We start from the raw sequence: 22,919 nt of genomic DNA on the forward strand, positions 1-22,919 counted from the left end.
ATGTAGTAGTTGAACAACTTATTATATCACCCCGTCGCTTGCGATGAAGGTCTCGACGAGCGAATTAACCCACAGACACAGCGCACTGAGTTTCTTGCCGGATTTTCTCAGTGGGCTGCGTTTCCGATCCGGTGGTAGATTCTGCGAAGCACTGCACTTGCTAGGGTTTGTGTTAGCAACGTCGTCAGGTTTGAGCCCCGTGAGCTCACCTACTAGATAAGGTTACGCTGAAATAGCCTCTCAAAGCTATTAGATTAGGTAGGGAAAAAAAATTATATCACGACGCAAATATTTTAGATTCAACTGTCAAAACTTACCAGCTCCCAAAGTGCCGGCAACTGCCAAGAGTTCTTTTGAATTAGCCCATTCCATTGCGAGCGTGTTCCCCCGGATCCCAGTCTGCACCCTCACTGGACTAACGTCATCGTGTCCACGTAGAAGCACGATCTCTCCACTACCAAGCGCAACAGCTAACACGTGACCCCCGTTGTTCTCGGAACCGTCTTCTCCTTCTTCCATTTTAAATTTTTCACACGACCATGCCATTGACGTAATGCCACCTTCCGCGACCAGTTGTACCTTAGTTTACATTGATTTCAAGATTGCATTTTGCATTTAGCTTGTATTTTGTAATGATTTTATAGTTAGGTACACGATATTTACAGTAGGTCATTTTTCTGCAGGAGTTTTTAGTTTTGTTTTAGAGTATTTAGTTCACATTTAAGAGGTTACTTAATTTTGATGGTCAGACAGTAGCTTGGCGGTTTCACTGATGATGTTAATGAAAGACGTTCACCACTCACGATCACTTCGGTCATATCCTCAAATCATATTATTTCTTCAAGATATGCAGATGTCTTAACATCAAGCCCTTACCTGTGATACCATTGCTCCATGAACGTCCATGACGACAAGCTGAGCAGAAGCGGTGCCCAAATACACTTGGTTATCGTCAGGAGTCCAACAACCGCTAGTGATCCTCGCATCTAGTGATAACATTGACGACCAGTATCTCTGTCCGGCGACAGAACCGACCAACACAAACCCATCCTGTAGAAAATGATATGAGATGACAGAAAACAATAATTATTTTTATAACTTCAGAAGGTTATAAAGATAACAACACAAAATTAATAAGGTCTACCTCGAAACGTAAATACGGTAAAAGGTAATTCTAGCTTTTAAGCCCGAAAGCATAACCCTTGACCTCGCACGTATTTAGAAATGAATTTCGCGATGAAGGAATAAAATAGTTTAGTATGGATACCGCAAAACCGATAAATTTGATGAAATGATTCATTTCTTAGTAGTAGGGCGTACATATTGCCTATATCCAAGTCGTTAAGAAGTCATGCGCTCATGTTTGAAGAGTAAAACAACTGCTTCAAAATATAATTGAGACTAACTTTATATCTCGAGATGAGCTGCGAAATTCCCTCAATAACCAAACTACACCAGGTCGGCTGTGAGCTTGCCCCATTTCGAGCAAAGATAAATACATATTTAAGTTGTGATACTACTGTATATTTGGTGGTGTGCTCGTAAATCGCCCCACCACTTGAAGCTTAGTGGTGCAATTTAATCCATTACTTTTTCATTCTTCAAGCCGGAATAAGAATTTTCCGTTGGAAGCGTAGAACGGATCATCAATCCTACGAAGTAGCACCTTTGTATAAGCTTGGAATCCCTCTCGAAATATTCCCTTTCGGTTAATAAATTCTGCGATCTTCTCTTCGCTTGATGTTATAATAAATTGAATTTGAGCTCCGAATGCTGGTTACAATGAGTTCGTCAAATTATTGAGGATATATTTTTCCGATGAATATCGTTCCATTTGCGTCGTAGAAAAGTGATTTCGGAAATAGTTATTTACATAATTCAGTATTAAGATTGGCAAAAATGAAATATTTTTGTATCCGTTCCTCTCTAGAAGATCTACATAACGTTTTCGATTAGAATTTGACATTCTGATCGGAAAGAAAACTCTTTGAATTAACTAGAATAACATCTAAGACAATTTTATCTCGCGTATTATGAGTATTATACACGCAATTCGCATCCTTTTACCCAAAAAGCGGTAGGTACAATATGTACCTACATGCGTTCGTCTTCACGGATTTGGGCGCACCTCTCTTGACATATAAGAAGATTGTTTGCAGAAGTGTCATATTACACAGGCATCCGTTCCTTTGAGCACTTGACGAATAAAGCAACGCTACCTTGCGAACACCGATGTCACGCGACCCGTACATGCTTAAAATTGATCTACTGTAAATTTTTTTAATTGCTTATATGGGTGTATGAGCTCATAGCCCACCTGATCTTAAGTGGTTACTGGAGCTCATAGACATCTACAACGTAAATGGCACCACCCACCTTGAGATATGAGTTTTAAGGTCTCCGTATAGTTACCTACAACTGCTGCCCCACTCTTCAAACTATATTCTATGGGGACTTCTCTGAGGATTTTTACTGTCGTCGAAGGCAGAAGACTACAGCCCACTGTCGCTCATGGACAATAGTTATATCAAAGGCACAAGGCACTACCGTTTTTCGAAGTGATGTCAATGTCTCCGTTGTATCGTATCGACCGACAATTTATCACCGTACTCATTGTGCTTATCCACAGTGCGTTTTCACACAGTAATCTCATTTAACCTTTCCATTTCCTCCTACTACTACAGAGCGTTTTTGCAATTCGATGGCATGTAGGTATATTCCTAGAGTTAACGTACGCAGTATGGTAATTTCGATGGTAGTAAAAAAACATTATTTTGATTCTACATGATGAAGTATCTTAATAAAAATGTTTGGTAAACTATAAGTAAACAGTATATTTTCTATGTAATAGCGAATATTTACGTAATGGTTGGCACGTAATGGAGGAGGGAATTTTTTTTTTCCGTAATTAATCATTTTCCCTAATAAATTTGTAAACATTGTTATAAAAATGAACGTTGTATACTCATTAACTTAGTAAGTAGCTTTGCTCAAGTCATAGCTAATAATAAAAAGATGTAGGTTGAATCTTCATTTGTTACACGGCCTCTAATATAATATTGCGTGCAGTAAATTAATTAAAATGCTATTATTTTTACAAAAGTATAGGTTCTGATAACCATATTTATGACTACACTTTGTTTGTTAACTATGTTAGGTATCTATGCTTTTACGTTTTTAAAATCGCAAAGAAATTGAAATCTTAAAATAATATAGAAATTTTACCTTCCAATAAAATTTGTTTTTTTTTTTTTTTTTTTTTTTTTTTATGATTGAAAGTTTACTGGTGGCCCGAAGGCCTTTCCAGTTTCACCAGGACAGGTGGGCGAGCAAAGGCTCAGCCAAGAGGGGTGGGATTTACTAACAACTGCCCGAGCGCCTCCGAAGGAGACCTAACAACTCAAGAGCAATTGTTTCGCGAATGAATCTACTACCGGATCGGAATCGCGACCCGCTGAGAAGATCCGGCGAGAAACTCAGCGGGCTGATGCATGGGTTAGGTTGCACGTCGACCTCTTTGTCGAGTTCGACGAGTACGGTTACCGGGGTCCCTAAGCCTGCCCCTAGTATTAGAGCTGAAGGCATCTAATGCAAAGGTTATTGGATCTGATGGATCCGTAAGGACGTGTCTAGGGCGTCGACGGTGACTGGCTCCTGCATGATCAGGATTCGGGGAGTAGTCAGCGGCGGCAACGATAAGGCGATTATCATGACGCATAGCCTTATCGAAGTATCGTTCCGACGCTGACTTCATGTATTTCCGTATTGATTCGAGGCCCAGGTCGTCGTGTAGGTCAACGTTCCTCACGAACCACGGAGCCCCGACAGCTAACCTGCAAAAGCGGGATTGTAGGGATTGGAGGGTGTCTATGTGTGTGCGGGCCGCGTGAGCGAACACCACACTCGCGTAAGTCATGACGGGCCTTATGCAAGTTTTGTAAAGTGTCACCTTGTTCCGAAGGGACATTTTACTCCGCTTACAGATCATGGGGTAGAGTCTACCGAGAATAAACGCGGCACGGTCACGGACTGATTTTATATGCGGGCGGAATGTCATCGATGCATCCAGGGTAACGCCCAGGTACTTGACCTTCCTGGCCCAGGGTATGGGTTGTCTAAAGAGAGTAATCGGGGGTGTGAGATTCCTCCTCCTAATCCGGGAGGAAATCCGTGTGGAGCTTCCCCTCTGAAATAGCACCGCAGTACTTTTCGCTGGGTTGATGTCTATGCGCCATTTTCGGAACCACTGTCCTAGGGCTAGGGCTGCGCTCTGAAGCTTCTTCGCGATTAGGGACTTATTTCTACTAGAATAGTAAACAGTCGTGTCGTCGGCGAATAAAGCTAAATGGGTCGGCGGCGACCGGGGAATATCGTTGACGAATAAGCTAAATAGGAGGGGTGAGAGGACAGAGCCTTGCGGGACTCCAGCTGTGAGAGGTCGTGGGGAGGAGCGGGTTCCCTCGACTCGATATCGAAAAGAGCGGTTCGACAAGAAGTCCCGTATGATGAGCACGAGACTATCCGGCACGCCCATGTTGAATAGTTTGAAAATCAAACCGTTGTGCCAGACTTTGTCGAACGCTTTTGCGACGTCGAAGAAGAGAGCTCCCGTGTATAATGGTTTTGGTCGATTAAGCCCCACAAGAATGTGCTCCGTGAGGCGGTGCACCTGTTGAACGCATGAGTGATTTGTACGGAATCCGAATTGTTCATCGATGAGAATGCCCTTGGATGAGACGAAATCTTTGAGGCGCTTGTAGAGCAGACGCTCATACAGCTTGCCTAGAGACATGAGGAGGCTAATCGGGCGGTAACTCGTCGGATGATTTTTTGGTTTACCGGGTTTATGTATGCCGATAACGTCCGCTTCTTTCCACACCGCGGGAAAGATACAGTTCGCCATAGCGGCATTGAAAATAGATGCCAACATCACGATGAGTTGGACGGGTAGAAGTTTAATAACGCGGTTAGATATACCGTCGGAACCGGGAGCCTTGCGAGGACGTAGGTCTTTGATCAAGTCTTTAACTTCCATCGGGGTGACGGGTGGTAACGCATCCGAGGGTGGCAAGGAGGCTCTGCGTTCTACCTCACTGTCTACTAATTCTACATGAACAGGGTCCACGGATTGAGTGCTGGGCGTGCACTGGGCTTGCAACGTATCGGCCAGCAGCTCTGCTTTTTCATCATCATCGAACGCCGCGAGTCGGCCTGAGGGGCCTACGAGGGGGGGCATAGCTACTACCGTATCCGATTTGAGAGTACGAGCTAAGCGGTAGTAAGATCTTTGAGAGGGCGCGAGTCCTTCTAAGAAATCAGACCATCTGGCATCTCGGACTTCGGTGATGCGAGACTTTACGTCGCGTTGTAGGGCACGCATTCGAGTACGATTTTCCACGGTAGGATACCTATCGTATGCGCGGATTGAGGCGTTCTTAGCTCTAAGGAGTTCCCTAATATCGTCGGGCAATTTGAAGCGGTGAAGGAAGTCCTCCGCCAGAACTTGCTTCGATGACCTATCTAATGTCGAGGTGATGTGTGATGTTAAGATGTCTATGGCTTCAGCGGTATCCTGAGGAGACGGGGTAGAGTCCGGGTTAAACGGGAGCGATGGTGGATCAGATTCAGCCAGGCTGATGCCCAGCGTGTGCCAATCCACCACAGTCCTCGTGACGGGAACGGAATCGGGAGCGCGACCGAGCTTCATAACGACGGGACGGTGGTCTGAATCTAACTCTGAAACTACTTCGATCGAGTGTAAGCGCAGAATTACGTTTTTTAATAACGCTATGTCGAGTATATCCGGGCGATGCGCGATATTTAGCGGGTAGTGAGTCGGGGTTAACGGAGCGACGATATCGAAGGCGAGATCATCGACTAACGCGTCAAGCCGCCTGCCATTCGGGGTTGTGGTGTGTGAGTTCCACCTGATGTGTTTACAATTTAGGTCGCCCGCCAGAATGACAGAGCTCCCCATACCGAGCAGCGCCTCGATATCACTGCTTAGAACGATCTTATCCGGTGGAAGATAAACGGACGCGATAACGATCGGCGCGTGTCCCGTCAGTGAGATTCGGCACACTGATGCTTCGATATTAGCGAGCGCGGGAGGATCGAGCGGGACGCAATGCAGGGCTCTTCTATAGTAAATGACGGTACCACCACCACGGGCAGAGAGCCTGTCGTTCCTGACCATGTTATAGTTCGCGATTTTAGGGTCACGGCGCGCGGGCTTAAGTAGGGTCTCCTGCACTAAAAAGATATCAATTTGATGGTCACGCAAAAAGTCAGAAACCTGATCACGTTGATTTGCGAGACCGTAAGCGTTAAAAAATCCTATCGTCACGGATAGGGGCTTTATTCTACTTATATACGCCATTGATTACCGGCGGAGTGAGGGGAGGACGTACGTATTTAATGACGCGTATACGTCGGCGTATTCCTGCACAACGGCGATAAAGTGTTGTGCAGTGGAGGCAGCGCGAATGGCGTCGCCCAAAGCGTTAACGCGCTCAAAGTTGATCGACTGAAAGAAGTCGATCGCTAAAGCGAGATTTTCGGACGAGGTCGGAGGGCAAGTCGCGGGAGAGGGACGAGTCGCGGGGGCAGGACGAATCGCGGAGGAGGGAGTTGTAGCCGTGTTCGTGTACGGCAGCGGTTTCGCCCAGGCCGAGACACTGGGCACCGCCGCCGGAACGAACGCTGGCTTAGCCTGCGACGCAGAGGGTGCCGAGGCTTTGATGTCTGGGCCGGAAGCTCGGAGGCGGTTTTGGCGGGCGACGCGGCGATTTATTTTCGGGGCTCGGGGGCATCCGCGGTAATTTGCGGGGTGACCCTTTGTGCGACACAGGACGCAGCTAGGCGGTTCCGTCGCGGTTTTTTGATCGCGAGTGCATAGGGCCGTGGCGTGATCGCCTAAACATTTGACGCATCGGGGGCGCGCGTGACAGTTACGGGAAGAGTGCCCATACAATTGACAGTTATGGCACTGGCTAGGAGTGCCTTTTTTATGGGGGGCTTCGACAGCGATACCAGAGAGCCTACAGACGGTCTGTGTGTTAAAGATTTTCTTACCCTCGGGGGTAGGCTGGAGAGCGACTAGAACCATATTATATGGCTCCCTACCGCGACCGGTGTGCATACGGTGCACAGAATTCACTGGTAGGCCTTGTTCTAACAGGTCGGCTTTTACGAGCTCTACATCTAACTCTTTAGGGATTCCGCGTATTACAACGCGGAGTTCGCGCTCCTCCTGAAGCGTATAAGTGTGGAAGCTTATACGCTCCTTACGGAGGTAAGAGGTGAGGGCCCTATGGTCATCAGATGAATGCACCTTTATTTGGATGCCGTTCGCGAGGTTACGGGCATTCATGAAATTGATATTTTTGGCCTTAAGGGCCAGGGAAACTCGATCCCAAGCTGCCTTCTCTTGAAGGATTACCGGAGGAGGGGACTGGGTTTTATATTGTGCCACCGGACGCGGCGACGGACTGGCACGGGCTGGAGGCGCAACGGGAGTCTGGGGGCGGGGGCGCGACGCGTTCGCGGCTTTGCTAATTTTAGCGGCCGCGGGAGCTCGAGACTCCGCGGCACGCTTCTTACCCTTTTGTACCAGGGTAAATCCATCCGTCGATGAGGCGGGGGCGAGGTCGACCTCCATCTCCGAGTCAGAGTCGGAGGACGAGGAGGCGGACGCCGGTGACCTACGAGCAGGTGTTTTGGAGGGCACGACGGAGGCCGCGGATGATCGCACAGCTGGAACGGTGGCCACGGCGGACGACGCAGCAGTTTTACTCGCCAGTATAGGCGACGCGGGAACGGCAGGCACGACGGAGGTTGCGGTGCTCGATGTAGAAGCTTTGCACGCAGGTACAGGCGACGCAGGAGCAGCGAGCACGGCGGAGTCTTCGAGAGAGCTCGCAGTGTGATTGGCCTTGAAAGCCAGAAACTCTGAGGCGAGCTGTGGATGATGAAGTCGGAGGAATTCCGCGAACACAGCGTCCATGATCGCTGAGTGCCCAGGTGGGGCGGCCCCGGGTCTTGAAGACACTCGCCCTGCGGCGAGGCCCCAACTTCTCGGACCTGAGCGGTTCTATTGAACACAGGTGGCGATGCGGCACGATTACTACAGGACAAAGAAAAAACACAACAAAACGGAAATAACAAAAAGAAACAAAACAATTAAACACTTCCAGGAAAGCAGTTTGTCGGCAGATGTACCACGAACACAGAAATAACAAAAGGAAACAAAACAAATAAAAACTTCCAGGAAAAAACACTTGGTCGGCAGATGTACCACGAACACAGGCCGCGCGAACAATGGCCGGGCTAACAAAAGCCGGGCGAACAAAGGCCGGGCGATCGAGTGGTCGATGGGCACGTCCGCACGTGACGGGTGCCTCTATCGGAATGATAAAATTTGTATTATGTTTCCTAAGACGTCCGAAGTCCATTATGAGAGTACATCGTATGATTTCCACTGCAGGTCGCTAAATTTGACTACTTCCGTTTCCTAAGTCCCATCTACAGCGCCCTCTATAACGTCTGGAACCGAACCAACAAGCAAAGACAAGCCGCCATATTTGTCATTGTTCGGCTCATAATGATGGATGTAGCCCCAGGAAGACATTATCTGGACTTCGGACGTCTTAGGAAACATAATACAAATTTTATTGGAAGGTAAAATTTCTATATTATGTGTTCCGTTTGACGTCCGAAGTCCATTATGAGAGACTGTTTGTTATCTCCTGGTGGCTTGTATTTGAAATAAAATAATCTTTATTAAAAAGCAACAATGTGACTTATTGTGTTTAATTAAGCAAAGCTTAAATTAAGCACGTAATTTAAATTAATTGAAGGTAACCGTATAATATTACCCACTTAATTCAAATCGACCTAATAAGATTTAGGACGAAAATACTGAGAAAGATTTCTCAGAATTTATATCAGTGTTTGATGCATTAATAATAAGTTTTTGATAGAACTTTCTAAAAGTATGCTCATGTTGTCAGTTATCTTTAGCTGAAATATCATTAATTTGGTAATCTCCTACCCAGTTTAAAGTTTTCACCACCGCTCTACAGCTTCCAACTGAGGCCTGAATACCTGAGTCTCCTAAAAAGACTTTTTACCCAACTACTAATCCTCGCTGCAGTAGCTGGCTTAGTGGAGCCTTTAGTTGCTAAGAATAGATTAAATATTCCCACTGGTTTGCTGTGTCATATTCACTAGATTGCGTAGCCAGTATACTGCATCGATGATCAATTGGTCAGGAGCAGCCACGAATGTCCAACTGGACTGTTGGTGTGAAGATCAATTAGTTTTCGACCCAAATATCAGTAATTTAGAAGGTGCAGGCTTTGTCAAGGAAATAGATTTCAGTATGTTTCAATGTCGGGCTCGAAGCTATTTTTTATATCCGATAGAGTTTCACAAACGGACGCTATATAACAGACTTATAAACTAGAATGGTCCGGTAGGAGAGACCATGAGATAAATACAGATAACAGAGAAATCTAGCTACATTTTCCAATTCGGGTACACGAGAATTAATACATTTTCTTGACAAAACCTTACCCCTTATTCCAAATAGGGGCGTATGTTCTTATCGTAGACTCTCTCCTGCCGATGTCCATGTCCCTGTCAGCGTGTCCCACCCAAAATGAACCAAGCTTCCAGGTGTAGATTGCTGACAGCCTGGCGGTAGCATTGTCAGTGTCCACCAGTGATGTTCAGATCTCTGAGCTTCTCGAGTCGCTTGAGAGCAGGTGATTTCAGGTCTGGCCTCCACAGGGGCTTCTTGCACTTGGGTACCACTAGTATGTACCGACCTGAGGTTGAGTTGAGGTGGTCCAGCACTCTGGATATCAGACTGAGCGGCGGAAACGGCCATGCTAGTCAGTAATGCCAAGATCTGCTGAACGCGTTGTAGAGGCAGGCGTTCGAGTTTTGCTTTGATGGGTGGACGAGCTCACAGCTCACCTGGTATTAAGTGGTCACTGGAGCCCATAGACGTCTAGAACGTAAATGCGCCACCCACCTTGAGATATAAGATCTAAGGTCTCAAGTATAGTTACAACGGCTGCCCCACCTTTCAAACCGAGACGCACCACTGCTTCAGGGCAAAATACCTACTCGCGCGGACTCACAAGAGGTAAACATAGTTTTTTTTTTTTTTTTTTTTTTATCCATGAGCGGTCCGAGACGCGAACAAGTTCCCCACAGGCTGAATAGCCTAGTAGTTGCTTTTTCTGCGAGATACCACTCCAAGCCGCCGCGATTGCGTAAGAGGTGATCGGCTTCAGTGTTGTACAGTCCCGGTAGGTGGTGAGGGAGAAGTACAACTTTGAGGTGGTCTATTAAGTTAAGCAATTTTCCAGTCAGATCTAGCAATTATCGTGACCGGGTTCCTCCCTCGTTCTTTATGTAGGAAAATTCTGTTCTGTTGTTTACAAGGGCTCCCCACTGAATGTCCGACGCGTCGGTGATGACGTGGTTCGTGGCCATTCTCTGTGGATGAATTGGTGTGCTCTGACTGACTTTCTCTAACCACCAATCCAGCTCTGTACGTACCTCGTCCGAATACTGCTTTGGTAAATGAGGATACCTCCTGAGCTTGTTGCTGTGGTACTGCAAGGACTCAGCAAAGCAACTTTCCCCGTTGGGTGATGAAAGTCGCAAAGTTGAGATATCCTAAGAGGCTTTGCGCCTGCTTTAGGTTCCAACCGCCGGCAGTAAGTCGCACGAGCAAATTCTTGGGCAGGGACTTTGTCTTGGATTTGGTGTCCCATAAGATTCCCAGAAAGTCTATCAAGCTCGTCAGTGTCATAACCGGTTACTTAGATGGGTGGACGAGTTTACAGCTTACCTGGTGTTAAGTGGTTACTGGAGGCCATAGACATCTACAGCGTAAATGCCGCCACCCACCTTGAGGTATGAGTTCTAAGGTCTCAGTATAGTTACTTGAGATTTCAACAAGTCTTTTGCTCTTGTAGGCAGACGAGCATACGGCCCACCTGAAGGTGAATAGTTACAGTCGCCGATGGACTTCAGCAACGCCAGGGGCAGAGCTAAGCCGCTGCCTACTGCTTAATTCTATCCACAAGCCTCGTTTGAAGAAGGACATGTCATAGCGCTCGGGAAACACCGTGGAGGGAGCTCATTCCATAGCCAGCTGGTACGTGGCAAAAAAGACCTCTGGAAACGCACTGTCAATGAACGCAGTGGTTCCAGATAATATGGATAAGCTTTGCTCCGATGGCGGGAGATGTTCTGCCCTGGTGTACAAGCACATAACCACTAGTCGCAGACCCTTCTGGCGAAGTATTTCGGCTATTTAGTTTGTCACTGAAGCAAAAATCCGCGGTGGTGCAGCTAAGCCGAATGGCAGACATATCATCTGAAGTAGACGACCCTGATAACTGATCCCGAGAAACGTCATTGATAGATGATAATAGGCCTGGCTCAAATCCAGTTTGACATTCCAATCTGTTATAAAACTTAGGAACTCGATGGTGGAAAAGGTGAAAAAGACTGTTTCATGTACTTGTTCAATGCCTTGAGGTTGAAAATTGTTCGATTTTTTATTGGTCTTGGGAAGTATGAAAAGAGGAAATCTGAAAGACGGTGTCGGGGGTGCGGGTTCTAAAGCTCTATTGAATTAAATTTTGGATTTTGATTGACATCAAGTTATTATTAATTTCAATATTACGTTTGGTGGATCGAGTCCAGGTGTTTCGATAGAGTCTTAAACATCCGCCTGAAAATACTGTTGAGTAATTTATTTTTATTTCCTGATTTTCGTTCCACTTTGTACTTGTTCCCCCCTCCCCCCGTTTTTCTTGCTGAGGAATTATTTAGACAGCATCGCTCAGAATATCTGTTTTCGGCCTCTTTAGATGTATTGGAATGTGGCCTACCTCGACATGGCTTTGCATTGGCAGTACAAGCCGAGGGTTCCGGCGATGCGGGCCGGATGCGAGTAGCAGACGGTGCCGCTTTTGTAATTTATCAATACCACCAATTTTCTGTATATATGCCAATAATAAGTTGGGGTTAAACATATAATCACAAGAAGAAGATATTTTCTCTATATCTTCCCTGACATATCTATCCTTTAATTTCTTTATGAGGTATCTACGACGCTATCGTATAACCTCGGCTCGCTTACCGAAAATTATTTGAAGGATATCGTTAGAAACTTTTATAGGCGAAATCGTTACCGAATAGCGGTTTAAACTTTTCGTAAAAGGCGGAAGTATTAAGCTGAACATTCTCTGAATTTGACCCGTCGGCAAGGTTTTGTATGGCAGCATAACGCATTCGTTCTGTGCCAAAAAAGCATTAGATAACGCAGGAAAACATTTTTTTTTTTTTGTTTTTTTTTTTTGAACCTCCGAATACTGCACCGCGTTCCAAGTCGGCTAGTCAAATCTTTGCATATCTGGTTCTTTTATAGAAATGCTCAAATTTCAAAACCTACCCGCTTCTGGTAACGGACGGTCTGGTGGCAGACGTAAAAACTATTCGTCGTTGTCTAATTTCGATTGGAAGTTGAAACCAGATCAGACATTATTATTATAAGATGTTGGTATTTGCAAGTGTAAAGGCGGGACCACTGGTGCACGACCAGCAATAGCATGATTCGAAGTTAAAATATTATTCACATGACTCACCCATTATTGCGACAGTAAGTCAAACCTTTTATTCAGATCTCGCGACCAGTCACTTTTTCGAAGTTTTCTTGCTGGTCCCTAGTCTTTATTTTCCGACGAACCCGAAGAAATATCCGAAGAAATCGAAGAACTATCCTCACTTAATTTTTACTTTGAAAGGCGCGATAACCTCGTCACTCATTGTAGAGCCTTGGAGGTTTCACGAAACGGAAGATAATCATAACACTTGTTTGAAACAAACTTTCTACTTCAAATCTCGAAAGTTGCTTATAACATTTTAAATTACTAACTTCTTAAAATATTAACGACTGCACGTGGGAAAAAACGACGCAACAATGACAAATATGGCGGCTTGTCTTTGCTTGTTGGTTCGGTTCCAGACGTTATAGAGGGCGCTGTAGATGGGACTTAGGAAACGGAAGTAGTCAAATTTAGCGACCTGCAGTGGAAATCATACGATGTACTCTCATAATGGACTTCGGACGTCAAACGGAACACATAATAGGTAATTCCTCCCATTTATAACCTTAACGGATGAAAAAGAAAGATAATAACTAACACTGTACTGTTGTGTTACTTATTGTAGATTGAATAAATAAAAAAGAATTTTAAGTTTTCGTAATTGATCACTGACTCTACAAACTTCTAAAGAAAACATTAACATCTAACCTGGTAACAAATAAGCGCCATTCTTCCATCATGAGACCAAGAGAAATGGGTGACCGGCGTACTTCTGTCATTGATGAGCTCAATGCTCCAACGGCCTTCATATTTGATCCACACAAATATCACTCCGGAACTGTCGCACGACGCCAACTTCTGGTACGGTTCATTCCATTTAACTAATATTACCTGATTAGTGAAAATTTTACTTATTTTTTTATTAATTTAATTTATTTTTAAATATTGACTCATCTAAATTACTAATAGACAATTTGGAAAAACATGAAAGTTTGTAGGAAAGTATGCACTTAACAATAACGAAAGAAAAACTGTAAATACATCAGAGACAACAATTTTATTGTAGACTAAGTCCTGTGGTCTTATAATATATTCCCAGGATACATAAATCATTACGAGATACCAGATGTGCACATATTCGGTGCTCAGAGTGAGTTACATCCACTTAAATGAAACAGTCGGAATGTGTCGCCTTTTGGTGAGATTGTTATGTCGATTTACGACTAGGGACTTGAAGGAATATTTTGTAGATACCATGTACATGTGTATAAAGACATCCTTAATCGGGTGGGGCTTGTATTTGCTTCAAATATTAATAATCTACGACGTAATTTTCACTATTTGCACCTAAATTCTGTAGAGAGAGGTAGGTACTATTGAGAGCTTTTGCGATTGAGAGATCAGATATTATACCCATAAAGTGTGGCTCATTATCCAAGTTTCTTGTTTAAGTAATCATGCGATCTGATCTGAAGTATGTAGTAATTAATTATATCTCACACTATTCAACTTAGAAGTTCTTCAAACAGCTTGAGACTATCTGGGTCGTGATTTTTGGTCCATTAATCAAAAAGGAACGTGTTTATTTATGTCATAAACAGACGTAAAGTTTTCCTAAAAATGTATAATTATATATTCATGTTATTTATGAAACCAAGTCAAAGTTTATCAAAACTTCATCGTTATCGTTAATTTTCTTATTTATTCTGATATCTCTACTAATTCAACGGAAGGTAATGAAAAGATAATGAAGAAAACAAAAACTAGACAAAGGCAAGTTTAGAGTTCGTTCTCAACCATTGGAATTGTCTAGATTCTAATCACGTTTCACAATACCCATAACAAACAGAAGTAATTGCACGTGACAGCGTCTGAATTACGAGCTAGGATATTCAGCCAGTAAGTAATTAAACACGTTTTCGCACGTACACGCTGTTGCTGTTAATAAAATCTTAAATACCGTCGTCTACCTTAAATTAACATTCTCTGTCTCTCGTGTCGTTTTGAAATTGCTTTAATTGATGCTAAAAGTTACAAATACAGATAACTGGTTGGTATGACGTATTGTAAGCTCTGACTTGTTGGTATGGCTGGATACCACTATCCTATTTCGTAGAGCGAAGCAGGAATGTGTTATGATTTGAATGGTACTATAAACTGGTGATAGGACGTATTGTGAGTCCGCACGGGTAAGCACCCTTCCTATTTCTGCCGTGAAGCAGTAATGCGTTTCAGTTTGAATACCGGGGCAGTCGTTGTAATTTTAAAATCGAGACCTTAGAACTCATGTCCCAAGGTGGGTGGCGGCATTTACGTTGTAGATATCTATGGGCTTCGGTAACCATTTAATACTCGGTGGGCTATGAGATCGTTCACTGATCGAAGCTATAAAAAAAACACATGGGGGGCCGTGAGCTCGTTCACAACTCAGCGCAATAAAAACGACTACGAAGATTATAAAGCACTGAAGTTGCCATTAGGTTTTTTTACTTTTTATTGCTTAGAAGCGTGGACGAGCTCACGGCCCACCTGGTATTAAGTGGTTAGCGGAGCCCATAGACATCTACAAAGTAAATGCCGTCAACCACCTTGAGACACGAGTTAAAAAGTCTCACTTTTAACAATACAACGGCTGCCCCGCCCATCAAACCGAAACGCATAACTGGTTCACGGCAGAAATAGGCAGGGTGGTAGTACCTAACCGTGCGGACTCACAAGACATCCTATCATCAATAAAAAAGGTCTCGACGAGAATAGCAAAGAAACAAAGTTTCACATTATACCTATAACATGTTGAAGGGCGCAATGTCTTTGAAACGTTGGCCGGATTATGTATGAACATAGACCTATATAGTATGTATGAATAGTCGTATTGACAAATTGGCAAGATATCAATGTTGGCAAGAAATCAAATACCTAAAGTGGTAGAGCTCGTAATTTAGGGCCCTCCGATTTGGAAATGTTTTATATAAGTATGATTGTTGTAGAAGGCAGAAAAAAAACATGCGTATAAAACTGATATTCAATCAGATATGGCGAAATGCGATCGTATCGAAAGAAACAACTAGTTCTTGTCAAAGGATCGATGAAACAAAACCAATGACTTCAAAGAAAAGAAAATAACAGCATAGTAAAATACTATATACATACATAATATAAGCAATCAGAGCATTATATTCTGTTTACAGAATATTTTGTCTTTGAGATATGTCTTTTAACGATCTAGGGTAGATTATAGACTATACAAAGGTTGAGCTGTACGAATTTTAGTATTATAAGATTTTGTAAAGATTATGGGAATTAAAGGGCTAAGTTCGCGTTCTTTCTTAACTAAGATGTGTTGGGTGTTTATTGTCAAGTTTTTTAAAAATTCTTTAAAAAAATTCACTTCGTGTTTAATAGTGGAACTTTACGAGTTTTGATCAGATGACACAATGACGCTTAGGTTTAATTAAAGCAAAATTAATTAGAAACATGTGCGCAGAATTCATGAGTATAGAGTAAAAGTTCAATTCAAAATTATTCCTCCCTTTAGTGTTTGATTTACTGGAGACCTAAGATGCTCGGTAAAGATTATCTTTTGTTTTTATTATTGACATCTCACGTCTGATCTGTGTCCCCGTAGATTGTAATTGGTCCGTAGAGGAAGTTCATGCGGTCGTCGTGAGTGTGATGATGTGAACGTGACTCCAACAACACCGCGCACGTTGCCTGTAGCCAGCCAGCCTTCTTGATAGTAATTATTACGGTTCAGTTTCCATCCCTCTTCCTGTTAAAAAAATTATATATTAGGATATTTCATTTACTTTAACAATTTCATTCATTATATCTCGAATAACTTAGGATTCCTCAATTAATATTTTATTCGGTTTTCGCGAATTATAAACATAATTATAGCCCCTTAACCGTATAATTATGGTTGACGGTCATGCTTAAATAAAATGACAATAAAAAACGTGAGATTAAACAGTAAAAGTAACTTTAATTATAATTATTAAATTAATTCATGATCACTTCAAAACTGTTCGAAATATTATGAACGCATTTCGAACTAGATGTTTTTTTTTAAAGCGATAAGGCATATGTTGCACGCTACATTGCACAAGTTGTTTACAAACTCCCATTCGAACAGGAAGCTTGTTCGATTAAGGGGACGTTATGAAATGTATCCTGTCTGAAAGACCGGAGATAGAAGTCGAAATTGCCAATCAGTAAAATATTACGCGACTCGTCGCCCGCCTATTAATCCGTCAGCCGGCGACCAATTACTAAAGTCTTTACCAATGCCAATTACTCAATATGTTGCGTAATCAACAGGTCTAGAAAAGAGGAAAATCGTTCTGATTTCTCTCATTTTCAAGAACCGCTAATCTGTCGCCATTTCAGAACTATTTTGCGAATCTTATTCATTTGTGTTTTGTAGCACAAGGATAATATATAGGTATATATTTTTCTACCTAATAGTTTAGTATTTTTTTTAATTTTTGTAACTAGAAATAATACATATTGGTGTCTCAGGAAAAAGGAACGCAAAAAGATTGAGGCGTTTGAAATGTATTGCTGGAGAAAGCTGCTACGCATTCCTTGGACAGCTATGAGAACCAATGTCTCCATCCTCGAAGAGTTGAAGGTCACCAAGCGCCTGCTGACTATGTGCCAGGAAAGGATCCGGAGTTTCTTTGGGCACATAATGCGATCCTCATTGCACAGCCTGGAGAAACACACAATTCTCGGACAGATGGAGGGGAAGCGCGCTAGAGGAAGAGCGCCAGCTAGATGGGTTGACCAACTCAAGGAGGTGACTGGAGGCCAGATATGGGGAGCGGTACATATGGCGCAGAACCGGACCGAGTGGAGAAGATTGACATACAGTCACGATCCTCAGCATTGAGGGAAAGACCAGAACAAAAAAAACAACAACAACAAACTAGAAATAAGTTTAGAAAAGCTTCTGAAAATAAAAACAATATATACCTAGTCAGGTCATAAATTCTGTCACATGTTTAATGTAAAATAATTGAAACACGTTTATTCATTATGTAACCATTCATATACCAAAATGAACTTAACAAAATATAGATTCTTATGACACTAAAGATTATTCAAAATGACCTCCGTGATTTTGAATACAGGCCTTCAATCTGCGCGGCCAGTCGTCTATCGCAGCACGAACGAGGTCCATGTCAATATCGGCGGCTGCCTTAATCAAGGATGTCTTGAGTGACTCCAAATTGGGATGAGGCTTTGAGCACACCTTTTCCTCCAAGTGTTGCCATATCTTGTAATCTAACGGATTCAAATCTGGACTGGAGGAGGGCCAGTCTTCGTGCCGGATGAAGTCGATTTAACGCGCCGCCAGCCAGTCTTGTGTGCTCTTCGCTCTATGAGCTGGCGCCGAATCTTGTTGGAATACCCAGTGCCGGTTATTGAACATGGTATGAGAAACAGGTTCCACACGGTTCGTCAGGACTGTATTTTGATACACAAATGCATTCGTTTTTACACCTTTCTCACAAAAATGTACCTCTGTTAAGTCCCAATAAGAAACTCCCAACCATACCATGAGCGAGGATGGAAAATGACCTCGTTGGACACGCGGAATACGGTTGCTCGCTTCTTCACTACTGTGTGCGTACACCTTATCATTTTGTTTGTTGTAGGTCTCTTCTACGGTAAAAATTTTTTCATCCGAAAAAAGAATTTCCCGATATTTTTTTCCCGCGTACCGCTTCAACAAAGCGCGGCATCTCTTCAGTCTCAGGTCCATTAGACGAGCATTCAAACGATGTCCTGTTTTTCTTCGATATGCCCGAAGCCCTAAGTCTTCATTTAACACCCTTTTCACCGTGGTTCTGCTTAACCCCATCTGAAGGGCCAACAGTTTCTGCTTACGTTTGGGATTTCTTTGACTTTTCGCCTTCACAGCTTTTATAACTGCTGGAGTCCTAACAGACCGAGGGCGACCACTTCTTGACCTGTCATCTACACTAAAGTCTTCATTGTATCGTTTGATGGTACGATAAACGAGTCTTTTGGTTATATTCAAATTATTCAGTATGTTAAAAATTTGAATTGGCGCGTAACCGCAACGATGCAACGCAATAACTGCAACACGGTCTTCTTTAAGCGTCCACTGCATATTTAAAAATGAGTAAAATTCTAAAAGTATACATTTTTATTTTCATGAACAATCCGAAATTCGAATTCAATAAACTTTTTTGTGACCAGCATTCTAAAAGAAAAGTTTTTACTGTGTGACAATACTTATGACCTGACTAGTTATTTTTGATCATCCTCTTCAGGTTTTAGAGGCAAGTTAAGTATCCACAATTTCGAATTTTAAGATTGTATTTCTCAAATTATATTTAATATTTTTATATCTTGTCCACTCCAAGTATTTACGTAACGAAAAGTATAAAAGGAAACTCGTTGTCAAATAAAGTGTTAAATATTCAATGCCTAGCCTGAACATAGGAATCGTAAATTGGGCATTACATACCTACTAAAGCGAAACAAAATTGATCCCTAGCAGGGTATCAAATTGAACTTAAATAATCCAAGAACTAGCAGCTAGACGAAGAAAATTAATTAAATTGAGGCCCTTAGTTCCAGAGCACTAGCGGCGAATCTACCATAACATAGATTGGGACGTACTTAATACGAAAGTAATGTAAGACCTTAGATATCTAACTTGATGAGATCCCAACATAATGGGTGTTTCTGCGCTATGTGTCTAATGAATCTCCCGGAATTCCTTTTCTACAAAGCTCTTATTCTCTTGTATTTTTGTGAACCTGGTGTGTTAACGTAGGCTAAGTTATTGTCATGAGAATTCTAGGACAATCTCTAATCGTGATTTCATATGAACATTCCACGCACTTACTAGCCCTAAAGTATCGCTGAAAACCGCATATATTTATTTATACATTTATTGTTTCTCAGGCGGAATCTCATTTGTTTTATTGAATTTATCAAAACCTTTTTTATTGTTTTTTTTTATTGTTTAGATGGGTGGACGAGCTCACAGCTCACCCAGTGTTAAGTGGTTACTGGAGCACATAGACATCTACGACGTAAATGCGCCACCCACCTTGAAGTATCTGTTCTAAGGTCTCAGTATAGTTACAACGGCTGCCCCACCTTTCAAACCGAAACGCATTACTGCTTCCCGGCAGAAATAGGCAGTGGTGCCAGGAGGCAGGTAGGTACCTACCCGCGTGGACTCACAAGAGATCCTACCACTAGTAATGATTAGGTGATTAATTTCGGAGTTGCTACATGCAATTTTTATATTTTTATTAGGATTTTTTTTTAATCTACATATTCTGTTTATATTCCATTTTTTTAAATTATTTATAACACTTCGTTATGTAGATTTTTATTACACGTAAACAAGAGACACCCCTTGTCATCAATCACGTCATCGTCTTTCATGCACACAAGCCATGCCATGGGAACCGCCAAGCCGCGGCTTCTTTTTTTTCCTACCTATGCTGATAACCTTGAGAGGCCATTTCAGCTTCGCCTTGACGTGTAGATGAGCTTACGGGGCTCAAACCAGAAGTTTTGCTAACACTGGCCCTAGCAAGAGCAGTGCTTCGCAGAATAACCACTGGATCGGAAACGCGACCCACTGAGAAGATTCGGCGAGAAACTCGTAGGCTGTGTCTATGGGACCGCGGCTTCTAATACTTCGCTTTCTTCGTTTAGTTATTAGACTGTCATCGTTAGATAAATATGAAAGCACCTATTCCAACATTAATACTTTGATTTTTTTTTAATGCCTTAGATAGTTGGACGAGCTCACGGCCCACCTGGTGTTAAGTGGCTATCGGAGGCCATAGACATCTACAACGTAAATGCCGCCACCCATATTGAGATATGAGAAAGGTCTCACTTTTAACAGTAAAACGGCTGCGACCTTGAAACCGAAACGCTTTACTGCTTCACGGCAGAAATAGACCGGGTGATGGTACCTACCCGTGCGGACTCACAAGACGTCCTACCACCAGTAAAGAACCAGACGTAAGAGGTATTACTTCGTTGCTTTCAGCGAGCTGTTTCATATCGAAACTGTTTAAAATTGAAACCTCCATTCGAGAACAGGATAAGCTACTACAAAGGTTATTTATTACGTTTTGAACGCTCGGTTAGGAAGCGACTCCTGACTGTTGAGAATTAAATAGCCATTCGATTCCCAATTCGCGACCCCTTTAATGCAAGGAACAGAGTTATTTAATTTTGGGAGTCAAATACCCATACATGTAACCCTCCTATAACACGGTAGGTACTTCTACAACACAATAACGAGATTTTTGTTTAAAATTATTTAGACAATAACATTTTTTTTTATTGCTTAGATGGATGGACGACCTCACAGCCCACCTGGTGTTAAGTGGTTACTGGAGCCCATAGACATCACGCAAATGCGCCACCCACCTTGAGATATAAGTTCTAAGGTCTCAAGTATAGTTACAACGGCTGCCCCACCCTTCAAACCGAAACGCATTACTGCTTCACAGCAGAAATACGCAGGGTGGTGGTACCCACCCGCGCGGACTCACAAGAGGTCCTACCACCAGTATGCTCTATGAATACAAATTAAATGGGAATAACCGAAATTTTCCAGCTTATTTTTATGTATATTAGGTAAAAAAATATATACAGGCATAGTTGAAATGTTTCCTTCGGAAAAATTACTCTCGTTTTTTGTATGTACTGTCTTCTAGTCTCATAACGCGTTTTTCCACAACACGGGACTTTGTAGGAACGTGTCTATCGTGTTGTAGCAGGGTTACCTGTATTTGTATGTATAAATTTAAAGTATACTATGGTAAGCATAGAGTTATCCTAGTTTATGGTCTCACCGTACCTATGTGAGTTGTCCCCAATTTTGATGTGTCTAATTAGTTTTTGTACTGATTAGTTATCAATTTATTTAATTTGTATTATGGTAAATAATCTGATTAGTGTGGCTTTTGTACAATGCATTGATGTATTGATCATATTATGTATTTTACGTTTAAATATTTCACTTATTTTTATGTTTAAAATAGCATCATTAATATTATTTTTATATTTTTCTTTTTCAATCGGTATGTGCCTTGCACTGCGGTTAATTTCTATCCTTAGATTGTACTTTTTGTCTTTAATGTTTTGATTAGGTACACATTATTTAAAGCCTACTCTATTTTATGAGTAATCAGGGTACCTACAAAATAATGTCAAAGTTGAAAAATAACAATATGTTTCTTCGTGCACTATGCTTCATTCATTGCGTCTTATTTCAAATGTATTTAAACTGTTGGCACTTTAATAAAGGCTTTTGGCGTGCCGTCAATACACAATAGAAACAGCACGATTTGTTTTAACAAATGAATTGTCAGTGGTGTGTGACTTGTGTGAGTCACAACAAAATGCGGAAAGGCTATATTCTTAAAATGAAAATGTACCAAGCATCTATGCATTTCGGTTTGTTATACAATTGAGACTTCGACTCATGCCACAAGGTTTGTGGCTTTACGCTTTGATCTATCGATGGCCTCCTTTTCCCGTCTTACCACGAGGAGTTTCAAGGACTTATTCTCGTTTCACCTAACTGGTGGGTTAATGACCTCCGGTAACCATTTAACACCAAGTACGTATTGTAAATGAGCTCGTTCGTTCTGCCTAATTATGAAAAAATACTTTTTAAAACTTAACAGAATTAGCGTTTTCGTTACAGTATGTTAATGGATTGTTATGTCTGTATTATATTAACAGGATACTGATGATTAGAACAGAAATAAACACGCATTCAGGCGTCTAGAGACGAAAAAATGTATTTTTTTTGCGAAATATGCTGATAGCTTTGAGAGGCTATTTCAGCGTAACCTTAACTAGTAGGTGAGCTCACGGGGCTCAAACCGGAGTGATGCTAACACTGACCCTAGCAAGAGTAATGCTTCGCAGAATCTACCACCGGATCGGAAACGCGACCCACTGAGAAGATCCGGCGAGAAACTCAGTGGGCTGTGTCTATGGGTTAATTCGCTCGTCGAGCCCTTCGTCGCAAGCGACGGGTTCGACGAGGGCGGTGACCGGTGCTTGTGGTACCTAAAAGCACCGTTAATGGATCGGGAGGATCCGTAATGTCGTGTTTTGGGCGACGTCGACTGTTTATCTTTCGGTCTACAGGATCGGGTATGAGTGTCTAGAGATTCCCATAGATGCAACGTGAATACCGTCATACATCTTAAGACAAAGTTTTAATTATATCGCGGTAGCTCCAAGTATCACTCTGAT

The 22,919-nt window shown here is 42.5% G+C and overlaps 1 protein-coding gene across 2 annotated transcripts in view; it reads right to left on the reverse strand.

Annotated features, from left to right (window-relative positions):
* The window catches only part of LOC101746401 (tubby-related protein 4), a 38,601-nt gene that overhangs the window by 14,243 nt on the left and 1,439 nt on the right, over positions 1 to 22,919 (reverse strand). For both annotated transcript variants that reach the window (XM_038012833.2, XM_038012834.2), the window contains exons 2-5: positions 16,240 to 16,404; positions 13,344 to 13,526; positions 877 to 1,050; positions 318 to 579 (exon numbers count right to left, since the gene is read on the reverse strand). In XM_038012833.2, coding sequence (XP_037868761.2) covers positions 318 to 579; positions 877 to 1,050; positions 13,344 to 13,526; positions 16,240 to 16,404 — 784 coding nt within the window. The remainder of the gene's footprint in view (positions 1 to 317; positions 580 to 876; positions 1,051 to 13,343; positions 13,527 to 16,239; positions 16,405 to 22,919) is intronic.

This window comes from Bombyx mori, chromosome 9 (assembly GCF_030269925.1).
Source record: "Bombyx mori chromosome 9, ASM3026992v2".
Classification (NCBI taxonomy): domain Eukaryota; kingdom Metazoa; phylum Arthropoda; class Insecta; order Lepidoptera; family Bombycidae; genus Bombyx; species Bombyx mori.